The sequence below is a fragment of the Eschrichtius robustus genome, chromosome 20, assembly GCF_028021215.1.
Source record: "Eschrichtius robustus isolate mEscRob2 chromosome 20, mEscRob2.pri, whole genome shotgun sequence".
In the NCBI taxonomy this organism is placed as follows: domain Eukaryota; kingdom Metazoa; phylum Chordata; class Mammalia; order Artiodactyla; family Eschrichtiidae; genus Eschrichtius; species Eschrichtius robustus.
The window spans coordinates 41,763,957-41,781,915 of NC_090843.1; the positions used below are offsets into that span (position 1 = coordinate 41,763,957).

General features: G+C 38.6%; 1 protein-coding gene across 1 annotated transcript in view; it reads left to right on the forward strand.

Moving 5' to 3' along the window:
* The window catches only part of PPM1E (protein phosphatase, Mg2+/Mn2+ dependent 1E), a 199,174-nt gene extending 198,077 nt beyond the window's left edge, over positions 1-1,097 (forward strand). The window contains exon 7 of the mRNA XM_068530378.1: positions 37-1,097. Within this exon, the coding sequence (XP_068386479.1) occupies positions 37-1,097 (1,061 nt within the window). The remainder of the gene's footprint in view (positions 1-36) is intronic.
* Positions 1,098-17,959: the final 16,862 nt, after the last annotated feature.

Consider the following 17,959-nt stretch of genomic DNA (forward strand, 5'->3'; position numbering starts at 1 on the left):
TAAACCAAAATCTGACCTATTTTCTGATTCCCACAGGAGATGCTGAACATAAGCCATATATCTGTGGGGATGCAGATTCTGCCTCTACTGTTTTGGACGGAACTGAAGACTACCTCATTCTGGCCTGTGATGGCTTCTATGACACCGTGAACCCTGATGAGGCAGTGAAAGTTGTTTCTGACCACTTGAAGGAGAATAATGGAGACAGCAGCATGGTTGCCCACAAATTAGTGGCATCGGCTCGTGATGCTGGGTCAAGTGATAACATCACTGTCATTGTGGTGTTCCTGAGGGACATGAACAAAGCTGTAAATGTTAGTGAGGAATCAGATTGGACAGAGAACTCTTTTCAAGGAGGGCAAGAAGATGGTGGGGATGATAAGGAGAATCATGGAGAGTGCAAACGCCCTTGGCCTCAGCACCAGTGCTCAGCACCAGCCGATCTAGGCTATGATGGGCGTGTGGATTCATTCACTGATAGAACTAGCCTGAGCCCAGGGTCCCAAATCAACGTGCTGGAAGACCCAGGCTACCTAGATCTCACACAAATAGAAGCAAGCAAACCTCACAGTGCCCAGTTTTTGCCACCAGTTGAGATGTTTGGTCCTGGTGCACCAAAGAAAGCAAATCTTATTAATGAGCTAATAATGGAGAAAAGATCAGTTCAATCATCATTGCCTGAACGGAGTGGTGCTGGAGAGTTTCCCTCTTCTTTTAATTTGGGTTCAGCAGGGCAGCAGATATGCAGAATGGAGAGCTTGTCTCCTGTTTGTTCTAGGTTGGAAAATGAACAGTTCAAATTCCTGGGAAAGAGAGTTTCTAGATTGTCTCGTTTACACTACCACTACTCAAAGAGGCGGCACGGATTCAGGTTTAATCCAAAGTTTTATTCTTTTCTCTCTGCTCGAGAGCCTTCCCACAAAACAGGCACTAGCCTGTCCTCACTTATTCGAAGTGGGAAGAGAAATGGGATGTTAAGAAGTTCTCTGCCATGGAGACAAAATAGCTGGAAAGGGTACAGTGAAAACATGATGGGGAAGCTTAAAAAGAGTAATGCTATTCCATACCCAGCTCTTCCCTGGAGCTTTAAAATATAATAAATAACTTTCTCTTTAAAGTAGGCTAGCTAGCTCTCCCCCAATAAAAGCATCACTATCAGAGTAGAAACAAGGTAGACATTTCTGAAGTATTGTGTGCTTCATTATGATGAGCCATGGACGGCTCAACTCTTAAATGTAAATAGATCTCTAGGAAACTCACTACAGTGTTTTCAATCTAATAAAAAAGTACTGGCGGTTTCACTAGCAAATTTATACACCTGGTGCCAGTGACGTGTCTCTCTACCTACGTACCACCCCCACCCCATGACCCGTTCACGTCACTAGTGGAAGCTTGTGAGTTGGTTATTTCAGTCAGGAGATGCAGTGTTGAAATCTCACGGCAGGTGAAATCTGTTCTGATGTGCCTAATATATCTCTGGAAAACTTAATGCAGAATAAGATCTAGTTGGGGAATGTTCCTCAAAAGACTGGGGACTATGAGGGAAAGCCCCTCCCCTTTTTTTGGTAGGTAAAAGGCTAAAAGCCACATGGGTTTTTAACTGGTAACAATGAAAGTAGAAAACTAGTGTAAAAATGTCATATTCTCAGACTTGTGAGGTGGTATATAGTCAAACAGATTCACTGATTTTTTCCTGTAACATAAAAGACCAACAATGAAAATTGTTTGAATTAAAAAGTATTTCCTAGGGCTGTAGCTATTTGGGAGTTTCATAACCTGTTATGGTGCTTTTGACGGAATTATTATTATTTTTTAGAAGACTGCTGTCAATTGGTTTTAACCTATGACGCTAATGTGTTTTTCACTGTACCTTCATCTCAGGAGTAAAACTTCTTTAATGGAGATGATTTCAGGTACAAATATACTAGAATCAAGTTGCCATTTTAAAAGAAAATCAAATAGTATTTCTATTTTTTTCTGCTTTTTTTTTAAACAAAGTTCAGACAGCAAAGGCACGTACTACGATCAAATAAAAAGTGGTGTTGGAGAAAGAAAAATACTAGTTTTAACTTCTCTAAAATTGTTTCCCCCAAGGGAATGAAATAATTGGTGTGGAAGAGGCTGAAAGTACTGCCTAAAGTGAGCCCAGAGGCCAAGTGCAAAGGAGACTGCAGATTACTGCAGCGGAGGTCTGTTTAGTTGTAAATTTGAGTCCGGCAGCTTCAGACCAAATAGTACACGTTTCTCTTTTCAATATTTATTTACATTTGATATATTCTGAAATTGTCTGCTTTTTGTCATTTCTACAGTTTCAGGTCAGAACCATATCTGCAACTAGAGGCGGCAAATAAACTAATAATCAGATTCATTCAGTGAAGCAGCCTGATTCTCTGAGACTCATGAGTGTCTCCACATGACATTTTACCCTCCCCCAGTCGAGCACAGAGCAGCCTCGCCAATGCGCAGGAGCTGCCTGCTGCAGGGCTCACTCCCTCATCCTGCTGGGAGGTGCTACGTGCTCTTGCTGGGAAACGTGCACTGAGCAATCCTGTTTTAACATAATACTAACACACTAATACTAATTACTTTATGTTCCCCAGACTCAAAATGGAGGACTAAAAGATTCCTGGATCTTAAAAACATAGAGGACTGTAGCGTATTTTGGGGTGCCAGTGTAGCTATATCAAACAAATAAAAACAGATTCACTTTAGCAACAGATTGATTGATGATAATCTACAGATTTTACTTTTAAAAATTTGGATGTAAGTAGAGATTTTCAGTATTTGTTTTCCCTTATTTTGAAGCCATTTCTTCTCAAGTCTTGTGACACATGGCTGAAAAGGAGGGAGCACCCATGGCTCCAACCGTAGTTCCAGAATCTTTTCACCATCCTGATGCTTTACCCCCATACATGGACCTCACTCACATCTGTCATTTTTGGAAGCCTAGATCTTGTTAACAATCCCATCAGGTGCAGTGTCAGTTTCAAATCATATCATCATCTAAGGAAACAAGAAAACAGGCAGCAGAGCACTGGTATATATTATAGCCCAAAGCACTAAGCTAAGTTAAAAATTTTTTAAAGATTTTTCTATAGTTGTCTATTGCTAATGATTTTGATCAGAATAAAGAAGAAGGTGAAAGGAAATAAGGTACAAGTGACAGGTTTTTTCAGTGGGGAAAAATGGTTGGATGAAATTGGGACTAAGAGGCCACATCTTTAAGGGTCTGAATTTTGTAGGTGTAACTACATAAGCAGTGTTAACTCCATTTCTGATACCAGTAGCCCTCTAGAAAATAAAGCAAAGTAGTTCTAGTGTGGTCACGTTATAAGCCAATATTGTAAAAAATAGCAACCACTATTCATTTGTTCACGACATGCATATTTTATAGAATAGTTAGGTACCACTTGTAAGGTAAGTCCTTTAAAATTCTATAATACATATATTAAAGTAGCGGTTATTGGTCTGATATGTACTGCTCTTGGTTCTATAAACTAGATAAAAAGCAGTGCTTTGTGAAATGCAGTGTTATATCTTAATGCCACTGGTGATAGAAAGTAGTTCCCTTCAGTTCAAATCCTGTGCCCTCATCTGCTGCTTGCTGACGTAAGCAATAAGTCCCCCCTCTTACTAATGGTATCTACACATTTCTGTAACTTGTATTTAATGATGGTGTATCTGGTGATTGTAAAAATATTAGACAGATATAAAAGTATATAATATATATTAACCGTTAATGCTGAGGTACAGTCTGTGAATTATGTGTTTTGTACTTTTATTCATTGTGTAATTTAGTGATGGTGGAAGTTCTACATTCAATCCTTAAGATGGCAGTATCCCTTTTACAGTTTAACATGATCTGCATCAACTTGTTTGCTTGCTAAGGTTTTGTTTGTTAGAATAGGAAATAATAAATATAAAAAAGAAAGTGCAGTACTGGTTAGGGAAACAGACTTCAAGTCACTAACTGAAGTCAATACAAACTCCTTGTACATTCACTGTGAGTTTCAAAGGGAATCAGTCCCTAATTTAAAGGTTTCCTTTGTTCACTTTCCGGATGTGTGCTTTTGAGGGATATCTGAGGTTAAGCAACATTACAGCACCACACACTGGGGCTATTAATCCCATTTAGGTCTGTACTGAAAAGGATGGTGGAAATACATGTATATATCTTTTCTTTACCTAAAAGTGCCATCCATTGTCCTTGAATGAATATAAAGTTACTGTTGCATTTAATTTAACTAGGAGGATCCTCGAAAGTTAACACCTTTTCCAAGGACAATGTCAACAATGTCAATGTCAACACTGAGTCTGATTCTGACCACATTTATAGTGGTACTACAACGTCAACATGGTGGTATAGTGTCACACTGCATCTTCATGACAACCATACTCCTTTGTTGGAACACTGTGCCAGTAAGAAGCGCAACATCCAACGGGCAGATGAAATGATGCATAAAGAAGTTAAGTGTTTGTTTGTTTGCAGATAAAACTGCTGTGGTTCAAGTACTTCCTTCCCCATCAAAGGCTTGCTGAGGCTTTGTAAGAAAGTGATCTAAATTATTATTTTAATGTTTGTTTAAACATAATTCGTTCACTCAGTGATCATTCACACCGAAGCAATGCCATAAAAGTTTTGGTCATACCATAATTTAGGAGAATTATTCTTTGGATCATAAATTAGAAAAAGAAAGAACATGCTTCTTTTCACCTTTTAAAATCACATGACGTTAAAGGACAAATACCCACTCTTCTGTTCTGACCCGTGAATAGCGTAAATGCTTTTTTCCAAAACAAGATACTGCCAGTGTTACGACTCTTTCCCAGAAATGGTACTGTGTTGAAAAATAATTATTGTTACTTCCTCTAGCAGCATTTTATCTTCTGTTTTAAAGACTATTATTTATATTATACTAATTAGAAAATATGAAATAAGATAGGGAGCTCCAGACTGACACAGCAGTTGTTCTGGAAAAGGAAAATACTCTGATAAACTTTGATGCATGAGATAATGTACAGACACGTCAGTGTTACCTCTTACTCTAGGTGCTCTTTGGTGAGAGACAGGCTTTGTTCTCTTGTTCATGACATTTCTCTGCAAAGAATTCTCTATGGAGTGGAGCAAATGAAGTGAATCATTTCTTACCAAGCAAATTTATCAATTTATAAATCTTCTCTACAGCTCACTTTTGAGTTCAGTTGTAATCATGAGTGATCCTTCATATTTTATTAAAACTGTTCATTCAGGTAAGAAGTATGTTCACATTTTGCCAATATCTTAATAAAACCCAGCAACTTAAAACCACTAGGCAACTGTCTTTTTATTCAAAGGAAGGTTACTTAGTGCTGGGATTTAGGTTGATTCCCTCAGAACTGAAATTAAAATCCTGAGGTGGCAGTTTTCTAAACCTTAAAGTGGGAACATTTTAAAAAGAAAGTTTGCTAAGTGCTGCTACAACTGTTATTCCCTCCCCAGAAAAACCAGAAGAGATATATCTCATCTTACACGTTTCCCCCATCAGTTTAATGTTGGGGGCAGGGGGTTATCCTAAAATAGATGAATGAGGAACAGGACCTGCCAACGGCTAAGTGCTGACTCCTCCAGTCTCCCAACTACTTTATTCTTCAAACTCTGCGTCCAGCCCAAGTTCTTCCCTCTCCCTTAAGTCTTTCCCCTTTTCGTTTCAAACTGGAAGAAAGGAAATAAATCAGGTGAATTGTGGCTGAAAGTCTGTTAGGAAGAGTAACAGGAGATAAAAAGAGAAAGAAAGGACAATGTGGGGGACAAATAAAGCTGATAAAACAAGACATCTCCATCTAAGGGAATGGCATTAAACCTGAAAAATAAGTAAACCTAATCAATACACTGCATTCTTACACTCCTCTCCCCACCATAGTTGTTATAACAACCTTAAACTCCTAATTAGATTAAATTCATTCAAGTACTTAGTATGACTTTATATAGAACCCAAAGAAAGAATAACTGAGAAAACAAAGGTCTGCAAGAATCATGTATTTGCAAGAGTTTGCTAAAGCAGGGAATGAAAGAAAAGCAATATTTTCATAAGTATTATTTATACTTGAAAAAAATCCCCTATTAGTATTCTTAGTTCAAAAGGAACATCTCTTTCTGAAGCAGTAGCACACAGCAAGATATTAAGCAAACCATTAAGCATACTGAACTCATTTGACTTTAATAGAAATTTATCTAAATTACCAGATTATCCAGTATGATTGCCTGAAATAAGGTGTTTAATTGTTCATTTCCTTTTTCCATTACAAGTTTGTCCTCTGTCATTTTAACAGCAATTAGTAAAGAACACTCTTCTATTGCACTTTAGGAAAACCTACTTCTGCTTGGCCAAGGAATAATCTCATAGAAGAGCCTTTTTAATTTATATTTCAAACAAATCTAATTCCTCTCAGACCCAAAACTGTTAAGTGGTGATCAGGAGAAAAGTGCTCTCGTCCTGAGCAGCTGAGTTTAGCATCCCTCTTATGCTGAGTCTAAGACCCCCAGTCATGAAACCTCCAGATGAGATGTGCCCTGCTTCATGGTGCAAGAAGGGGCCCTCACACACAGGTTCTGATTTTTCTTATCCTGCTTTAGGACTAGGGAAAAAATAAATGTGAAATATGTCAGGAATTATATGTACTTGGAGAAACCATCTTTCAAATGAGTAACTGGAATTTAACCAAAGATGAGAAAGTTGTCCCTGCCAGTTGTTACACTGGGAGATCCTGGAGCTAGGGCATTCAGGGTGGGCAATTAAGCCAAATAAGAGTTGCTATGGGATCAAATGAAACTGAATAGCAGGGAGGCCTATGGAGTAGGCTTTCCTAAATGCACATAAGGAGACAGACTTAACTGCCCTGCAGGACTCAGGCAAGGCTGGCTGGGCAGAGGCTCTGCAGGAATGGAAGAGAAGACTCTCTAATAGGAAAAAACACATAAATGTGCCAAGTGGAGAAAAAGGTTTTTAGAAACAGAGCAGACCATATAATTTATGTCCCAAACTATACAATGACGGATGTCACCATTTGCTCTTAACCCTCCCTAGACAGAATTTTAAAACTTCTACGAAACTTCCGTAAGACTATGAAGCCATGTATGGGTTAATGTGGGAACTAGCGATAAATGAGGGGAAATCTAAAAATATCACTATGAAAAGACTAAAAGGAACACAAACACACACATGGCTCTTTCAGTTTTGTACTTCCCAAATTTTCTATAATCTTATCACCTTTATAATTAAAAGAAAAATAAAAAATTCTTTTGGATAGAAAACTAAGAATGGCTCATTACTTTCTGAATTGTGACTGTGAAATTAATTACACTTACTTTTTAATTCAAAAAATATAATTATATATATTTTGAAAACCACAGTACTTCCAGCTTCCAATTCTGAAATGTAGAGCTAAAGGGAATATTGCTTCCACCCTTACAAAAGAAAAAAAAAAAAAAAAAAAGTCCAGATTAACTTCAAATTACGACTTTTTTCAAACCCATCAGAGAGCTGAGGTTGCAACTGGCCCAAATCTAAAGAGGGGCAGGCACCTGCCGGGAAAGACGAGCCATCAGCACTAGTTTACATAGGGTAGCTATAAGCAGACACCGGAAAAAACTGTTTAGCATGAGTTAGTAATGAACTGGTGCTGGCAGGACAGTGGGAAGTCCTGGGAGCTGCAGAAATTAGTGGAGTCTGCACTCTCTTGCAAACTCTACCAGGTGCTCAAAGAAAAGATTAGAAACAGCCCTAAGGGTCAACTGTGGGGCAGACCCAGCAGTGGGATGTGGGAGAGTCAAGAAACTATCAGACCCTTTCTCCCATCTCTCCTACATAAATGTTATTCTATGGGGGAAAAGGGCCACAAATGCTGCCACCCTTAGGGTACCTGTGAAAAGTCACTGCAGCTGATGAAAGGGAACAGGGAAGAAAAACCCTGCTCTGGGGGAGGCAGGAATATCACCGGGCCTACAACTAGCTGTGGAGGGGCAAGTGAATCAAGACACAGTAAACTGAAACACACAGTGCCTAAAGCTTCCCCTTAATCCGAGAATGTCAGCCCCTCCCCTGCCTCCAGTCAAGCTTCAAATAACAGAACACTTCTGGGAGAAGGACAGGAAAGCAACAACAGCATGCAGAGACTTAAGAACTTTCTGAGGCACAGTACAAAGGGAAGCCCTAAACTCAAGGTCAGAAGAGACACTGCTCTGGTAATCCATCCCCAATCAGGAATGCAATGTATTGCTATAGGAACTCGAAGCCACTAGGTTAATCACAGCAACCATGAACCTCAAACCAAACACAACTCCTAACTAGATTAATTCAAATTCTGCAGTAAAGGTCTAAGCAGCAGGAAAGGCCTGCCCATTTTTAGGCAGAAAACCCATTCATCAATCTACTGTCCTACACAAAATGTGTTTTCAACAAAATACACAGATGCATCTGAAAACAAGAAAAAATATATTCTTAAGAGTGAAGTAGGGCTTCCCTGGTGGCACAGTGGTTAAGAATCTGCCTGCCAATGCAGGGGACAGGGGTTCAAGCCCTGGTTTGGGAAGATCCCACATGCCGCGGAGCAACTAGGCCCGTGAGCCACAACTACTGAGCCTGCGCGTCTGGAGCCTGTGCTCCGCAACAAGAGAGGCTGCGACAGTGAGAGGCCCGCGCACCGCGATGAAGAGTGGCCCCCGCTCACCGCAACTAGAGAAAGCCCTCGCACAGAAACGAAGACACAACGCAACCAAAAATAAATAAATAAATAAATAAATAAATAAATAAATAAATAAATAAATAAATAAATAAATAAATAAATAAATAAATAAAACTATTAAAAAAAAAAAAAAAAGAGTGAAGTAACCGGGGTGGTGGGTACTGGCAGGGAACCTGCCTCTCCCAGGTTCTCTCCAGGTGGCCTCCCCTCCCAGGCCCTCCTTGGGGACCTTTGTAACTTGAGCCAATTAAATTTGAGCTTGGTGGGAATGTAAACTGGTACAACCACTATGGAGAACAGTATGGAGGTTTCTTAAAAACCTAAAAATAGAGCTACCATATGATCCAGCAATCCCATTCCTGGGCATATATCTGGAGAAAACCATAATTCGAAAAGATACATGCACCCCAATGTTCACGGCAGCACGATTTACAATAGCCAAGACATGGGAGCCATCTAAACGTCCATCAACAGAGGAGTGGATAAAGAAGATGTGGTACATATATACAATGGAATATTATTTAGCCATAAAAAAGAACAAAATAATGCCATTTGTAGCAACATGAATGGACCTAGAGATTGTCATACTGAGTGAAGTAAATCAGAGAAAGACAAATATCATATGATATCACTTATATGTGGAATCTAAAAAAATGGTACAAATGAACTTACTTACAAAACAAATAGAGTTGCAGACGTAAAAAACAAATTTATGTTTGTAAATAAAAAAACAAATTTATGTTTGTAAATACCTATACAGTAGGTCCTTAATTAGTTACCAGTGGGGAAGGGGGCGGGGAGGGATAAATTGGGAGATTGGGATTGATATATACACACTACAATATATAAAATAGATAACTAATTAAGGACCTACTGTATAGCACAGGGAACTCTACTCAATACTCTGTAATGACCTATATAGGAAAAGAATCTTAAAAAGAGTTAATATATGTATATGCATAACTGATTCACTTTGCTGTACACCTGAAACTAACATAACATTGTAAATCAACTATACGCTAATAAAAATTAAAAAAACAAAACAAAACAACCTGAACTCCAAAAAAATAAACAAACAAAAACAAAAAAGCCACAGAGTGAAGTAACCATCAGAACCAGAATCTGATATGACAAGGATTTTGGAGCTTACAGAATTTTAAATAACTATGGTTAATATGTTGTGGAAATGGTGGGCAACATGCAAGATCATGTGGGTGATTTCAGCAAAGAAACAGAAACTATAATAAATAGAAATACCAGAAATGAAAAATACTGTAACAAAGATGATGAATGCCTTTGATGGGCTGATCAGTTGATCTACCATTGCTGAGAAGAGAATCAGTAAATTTAAAGATAAGTCGATAAAAATTACCTTAACTGAAACACAAGAAAAAGAATGAATGAAAAACAAAAGCAAAATAAATCCAGAACAGAACATATAAGAGCTATGGAACAATATCAGTCTAACATATGCATAATTGGAAACCCTCATATGTTGCTGGTGGGAATGCAATGGCAGTGCCTTCTGGAAGTTTGGCAGTTTCTTATAAAGTTAAGCATATACCTACCGCGTGACTCAGTGCAATGAGTTCTGACACCAACTACCTGGAATTAGGCTAAACTTCACAGGTTAAAGGCAAAGTCCTCCACAAGACTGCTCTCACTTCAGATACCAGCTGCAAGTTTGGGGTTCCCCCACCAACCCTCCCCTAGGTGTGATTATTCACTAGAACAACTCACAAAACTCACGAAAATACTTACAATTCCAGTTTTATTATAGCAAAAGGATACCAATCAGAATCTGGCAAAAGGAGAGACACATAGGGTGAGGTAGAGGAGGGTCCCAGTGTGAAGCTTCCTTGTGATCAGAGCATGTTACCCTCCCAGAACATCAATTTATGACAGAGTACTGCCAACCAGGGAAGCTCAGCTGAGCTTCAATGTCCAGAGTTTTTACTGGGGTTTCATTACATAAGCATGACTGACTCACTGGCAATGAGTCTAAACTATTCAGGCTGATAACATGTGACTCAGTGGCCCAATCCTCTAATCACGTGGTTAGTCTTTCTGGCACGGCCAGTCCTTATCCTGAGTCATCTCATTAACTAAGCTATCAGGATCCACCATAAGTAACAAAGACACTTCTATCGCTCAGGAAATTCCAAGGACTTAAGAGGCTATGTCCCAGGAACCAGGGACAAAGGCCAAAATCTTTATTACATACCTAGCAATCCCACTCCAAGGCAAACATTACCCTAGAGAATGACAACTTATGTTCACACAAAAATCTACACACAAATGTTTATAAGGTTCAGAATCACCCTAAACTAGATATAACCCAAATGTCCTTCAATGGTAAATGAATAAATCGTATACATCCATACAGTGAAATACTATTCAGCAGTAAAAAGGAATAAAGTTCTGATTCACACAACAAGGTGGATGTCTACCCCTAGAGGGAATGCCAGGCAGATACTTGTTAACTGAACCCCAGAGGTTTTCCTCAATGGACTGTGTGAATTTGTATATGCTGCATATTTCTTACTATTTTTAAATTCACAAACAACAATACTTGAGGTGAGCTGGAGCCCAACAAAACAGACGGGACATGATTTTCTTCATCATAGGAGAACTGCTTTTGAGTACATCCTTTAGCTACCTACAAGTTTGTTTTTTTCATGAAACCTGTTATCAACTTTAATTATAAAAATAGAGAATTTTATGCCAGGAGGGCAGTTACAGATCATTTCTTTAGAAGCTTACTTTTTTTGCTTTTCAAGAGATAGACTTTATTCTTAATATGGAATCAGAAATCAGAATATGGTACAAATGGCTTGGGTTTCTAAAATATATGAGAAGATAATATACCAATTAAGTTCAAATAATTTGCCCTACAAAATTTTTGTGCAAGCATAAAGAAATACCTTCAAAATTTCCTACAGCTATAACAACCAAAAATAGTCTTGCTGACACAGTGAACTCAAATTCCACCAATGTAAAAGGGTCTCAACCAATTCTCAATTCATCTAAAACAAGGGCAGCACTCCTAACTGCTTTTATACATAACCTGACAGCATAAGAAAAGCCAAAAAAATACTCAAGATCCAAAATGTACTATGATTCAAATATCCCTATGCCATTATGGGGAATCCACTGACTAAAAAGACCTCAAGGTCATTAAAAATAAGAGGAAAGGTTAAGAACATTTACAATTTAAAAACAAAAAAAAAAATGGGTACTTCCCCCCAAATAAAGGACAGAGGGACACCTCAAAATGCTACTGTAGGAGATGGTTCAAGATGGCGGAGTAGAAGGATGTGCTCTCACTCCCTCTTGCGAGAACACCAGAATCACAACTAACTGCTGAACAATCATTGACAGGAAGACACTGGAACTCACCAAAAAAGATACCCCATATCCAAAGACAAAGGAGAAGCCACAGTGAGATGGTAGGAGGGGCGCAATCACAATAAAATCAAATCCCATAACTGCTGGGTGGGTGACTCACAAACTGGAGAACACTTATACCACAGAAGTCCACCCACTGGAGTGAAGGTTCTGAGCCCCACGTCAGGCTTCCCAACCTGGGGGTCCGGTGATGGGAGGAGGAATTCCTAGAGAATCGGGACCCAGGGGAAGGAGCAGTGACCCCAGGGGAGACTGAACCAGACATACCTGCTAGTGTTGGAGGGTCTCCTGCAGAGGCGGGGGGTGGCTCTGTCTCACCGTGAGGACAAGGACACTGGCAGCAGATGTTCTGTGAAGTACTCCTTGGCGTGAGCCCTCCCAGAGTCCGCCATTAGCCCCACCAAAGAGCCCAGGTAGGCTACAGTGTTGGGTCGCCTCAGGTCAAACAACCAACAGGGAGGGGACCCAGCCCCACCCATCAGCAGACAAGCGGATTAAAGTTTTACTGAGCTCGGCCCACCAGAGCAACAGCCAGCTCTACCCACCGCCAGTCCCTCCCATCAGGAAACTTGCACAAACCTCTTAGATAGCCTCATCCACCACAGGGCAGACAGCAGAAACAAGAAGAACTACAATCCTGCAGCCTGTGGAAGGAAAACGACATTCACAGACAGATAGACAAAATGAAAAGGCAGAGGGCTAGGTACCAGATGAAGGAACAAGATAAACCCCCAGAAAAACAACTAAATGAAGTGGAGATAGGCAACCTTCCAGAAAAAGAATTCAGAATAATGATAGTGAAGATGATCCAGGACCTCGGAAAAAGAATGGAGGCAAAGATTGAGAAGATGCAAGAAATGTTTAACAAAGACCTAGAAGAATTAAAGAACAAACAAACAGAGATGAACAATACAATAACTGAAGTGAAAAACACATTAGAAGGAATCAATAGCAGAATAACTGAGGCAGAAGAACGGATAAGTGACCTGGAAGACAGAATGGTGGAATTCACTGCCACGGAACAGAATAAAGAAACAAGAATGAAAAGAAATGAAGACAGCCTAAGAGACCTCTGGGACAACATTAAACGCAAAAACATTCGCATTATAGGGGCCCCAGAAGGAGAGAGAGAGAGAAAGGAACCGAGAAAATATTTGAAGAGATAATAGTCGAAAACTTCCCTAACATGGGAAAGGAAACAGCCACCCAAGTCCAGGATGCGCAGTGAGTCACATACAGGATAAACCCAAGGAGAAACACACCAAGACACATAGTAATCAAATTGGCAAAAATTAAAGACAAAGAAAAATTAATGAAAGCAGCAAGGGAAAAATGACAAATAACATACAAGGGAACTACCATAAGGTTAATAGCTTATTTCTCAGCAGAAACTCTACAAGCCAGAAGGGAGTGGCATGATATACTTAAAGTGATGAAAGGGAAGAACCCACAACCAAGATTATTCTACCCAGCAAGGATCTCATTCAGATTCCATGGAGAAATCAAAAGCTTTACAGACAAGCAAGAGCTAAGAGAATTCAGCACCACCAAACCAGCTCTGCAACAAATGCTAAAGGAACTTCTCTAAGTGGGAAACACAAGAGAAGAAAAGGACCTACAAAAACAAACCCAAAACAATTAAGAAAATGGTAATAAGAACATACATATCGATTATTACCTTAAACGTGAATGGATTAAATGCTCCAACCAAAAGACACAGGCTTGCTGAATGGATACAAAAACAAGACCTATATATGTGCTGTCTACAAGAGACCCACTTCAGACCTAGGGACACATACAGACTGAAAGTGAGGGGATGGGAAAAGATATTCCATGCAAATGGAAATCAAAAGAAAGCTGGAGTAGCAATACTCGTATCAGATAAAATAGACTTTAAAACAAAGAATGCTACAAGAGACAAGGAAGGACACCACATAATGATCCAGGGATCAATCCAAGAAGATTATATAACAATTCTAAATATATATGCACCCAACAAAGGAGCAACTCAATACATAAAGCAACTGCTAACAGCTATAAAAGAGGAAATCGACAGTAACACAAGAATAGTGGGGGACTTTAACACCTCACTTACACCAATGGACAGATCATCCAAGCAGAAAATTAATAAGGAAAGACATGCGTTAAATGACACAAGAGACCAGATAGAGTTAATTGATATTTATAGCACATTCCATCCAAAAACAGCAGATTACACTTTCTTCTCCAGTACGCACAGAACATTCTCCAGGATAGATCACATCTTGGGTCACAAATCAAGCCTCAGTAAATTTAAGAAAACTGAAATCATATCAAGCATCTTTTCTGATCACAACGCTATGAGATTAGAAATCAATTACAGGGAAAAAAACGTAAAAAGCACTAACACATGGAGGCTAAACAATACGTTACTAAGCAACCAAGAGATCACTGAAGAAATCAAAGAGGAAATAAAAAAATACCCAGAGACAAATGACAATGAAAACACGACGATCCAAAACCTATGGGATGTGGCAAAAGCAGTTCTAAGAGGGAAGTTTATAACTATGCAAGCCTACCTCAAGAAACAAGAAAAATCTCAAATAAACAATCGAACCTTACACCTAAAGGAACTAGAGAAAGAAGAACAAACAAAACCCAAAGTTAGCAGAAATCATAAAGATCAGAGCAGAAATAAAAGAAATACAAACAAAGAAAACAATAGCAAAGATCAATAAAACTAAAAGCTGGTTCTTTGAGAAGATAAACAAAATTGATAAACCATTAGCCAGACTCATCAAGAAAAAGAGGGAGAGGACTCAAATCAATAAAGTTAGAACTGAAAAAGGAGAAGTCACAACAGACACCGCAGAAATACAAAGCATCCTAAGAGACTACTACAAGCAACTCTATGCCAATAAAATGGACAACCTGGAAGAAATGAACAAATTCTTAGAAAGGTATAACCTTCCAAGACTGAACCAGGAAGAAATAGAAAATATGAACAGACCAATCACAAGTAATGAAACTGAAACTGTGATTAAAAATCTTCCAACAAACAAAAAAGTCCAGGACCAGATGGGTTCACTAGTGAATTCTATCAAACATTTAGAGAAGAGCTAACACCCATCCTTCTCAAACTCTTCCAAAAAATTGCAGAGGAAGGAACACTCCCAAACTCATTCTATGAGGCCACCATCACCTTGATACCAAAACCAGACAAAGATACTACAAAAAAAAGAAAATTACAGACCAATATCACTGATGAATATAGATGCAAAAATCCTCAACAAAACACTAGCAAGCAGAATCCAACAACACATTAAAAGGATCATACACCATGATCATACAAACCCACAGCAAGCATCATTCTCAATGGTGAAAAACTGAAAGCATTTCCTCTAAGATCAGGAACAAGACAAGGAGGTCCACTCTCACCACTATTATTCAACATAGTTTTGGAAGTCCTAGGCATGGCAATCAGAGAAGAAAAAGAAATAAAAGGAATACAAATTGCAAAAGAAGAAGTAAAATTGTCACTGTTTGCAGATGACATGATACTACATATAGAGAATCCTAAAGATGCCACCAGAAAACTACTAGAACTAATCAATGAATTTGGTAAAGTTGTAGGATACAAAATTAATGCACAGAAATCTCTTGCATTCCTATACACTAATGATGAAAAATCTGAAAGAAAAATTAAGGAGACACTCCCATTTACCACTGCAACAAAAAGAATAAAATACCTAGGAATAAACCTACCTAGGGAGACAAAAGACCTGTATGTAGGAAACTATAAGACACTGATGAAAGAAATTAAAGATGATACCAACAGATGGAGAGATATACCATGTTCTTGGATTGGAAGAATCAATATTGTGAAAATGACTATACTACCCAAAGCAATCTACAGATTCAATGCAATCCCTATCAAATTACCAATGGCATCTTTTACAGAGCTAGAACAAAAAAATCTTAAAATTTGTATGGAGACACAAAAGACCCCGAATAGCCAAAGCAGTCTTGAGGGAAAAAAATGGAGCTGGAGGAATCAGGCTCCCTGACTTCAGACTATACTACCAAGCTACAGTAATCAAGACAATATGGTACTGGCACAAAAACAGAAACATAGATCAATGGAACAGGATAGAAAGCCCAGAGATAAACCCACGCACCTATGGTCAACTAATCTATGACAAAGGAGGCAAGGATATACAATGGAGAAAAGACAGTCTCTTCAATAAGTGGTGCTGGGAAAACTGGACAGCTACATGTACTGGAACACTCCCTAACACCATATACAAAAATAAATTCAAAATGGATTAGAGACCTAAATGTAAGAGCAGACACTATAAAACTCTTAGAGGAAAACATAGGAAGAACACTCTTTCATATAAATCACAGCAAGATCTTTTTTGATCCACTGCCTAGAGTAATGGAAATAAAAACAAAAATAAACAAATGGGACCTAATGAAACGTCAAAGCTTTTGCACAGCAAAAGAAATCATAAATAAGATGAAAAGACAACCCTCAGAATGGGAGAAAATATTTGCAAACGAGTCAACAAAGGATTAATCTCCAAAATATATAAACAGCTCATGCAGCTCAATATTAAAAAAACAAACAACCCAATCCAAAAATGGGCAGAAGACCTAAATAGACATTTCTCCAAAGAAGACATAAAGATGGCCACGAAACACATGAAAAGCTGCTCAACATCACTAATTATTAGAGAAATGCAAATCAAACCTACAATGAGGTATCACCTCACACCAGTTAGAATGGGCATCATGAGAAAATCTACAAACAACAAATGCTGGAGAGGGTGTGGAGAAAAGGGAACCCTCTTGCACTGTTGGTGGGAATGTAAATTGATACAGCCACTATGGAGAACAGTATGGAGGTTCCTTAAAAAACTAAAAATAGAATTACTGTATGACGCAGCAATCCCACTACTGGGCATATACCCAGAGAAAACCATAATTCAAAAAGACACATGCACCCCAATGTTCACTGCAGCACTATTTACAATAGCTGGGTCATGGAAGCAACCTAAATGCCCATCGACAGACGAATGGATAAAGACGATGTGGTACACATATACAATGGAATATTACTCAGCCACTAAAAGGCACGAAATTGGGTCATTTGTAGAGACATGGATGGATCTAGAGACTGTCATACAGAGTGAAGTCAGTTAGAAAGAGAAAAACAAATATCATATATTAACGCATATATGTGGAACCTAGAAAAATGGTACAGATGAACCGGTTTGCAGGGCAGAAATTGAGACACAGATGTAGAGAACAAACGTACAGACACCAAGGGGGGGAAAGCGGCGGGGGTGGTGGTGGTGGTGGTGTGATGAATTGGGAGATTGGGATTGACATGTATATACTGATGTGTATGAAATGGATGACTAATAACCTGCTGTATAAAAAAACAAATAAAATTAAATTAAAAAAAAAAAAAAGTTATTGTATAGATTAATGACCCAAGAGAATCTCATGATTAAATCACTTGTGCTAAAAGCTCTTACAAGTAAATTTCCCCAAATGAACAGTCTATTCTCCGGCTTCTCTTAGTTCTTAACCACAAATGGTTTTCCATATTTTGAAAATAAGTTATAAAGGTACACTGGAAAGCACTCAGTTGTATATCATATACAGGTCAAGAAACAGCTACGCAATAGTGAGAGTTCCAAAGCAGAGTCAATCACACTTGTCTTTATGAATTCTGTAAGCCTCAATTAAAAAAAAAAACCTCTACAAAATCAATTCTTACAATGATTTGTTCTCAACACTAAAGGTGCAAAATTCTTACATTATAGTTTTACCCATTACAATG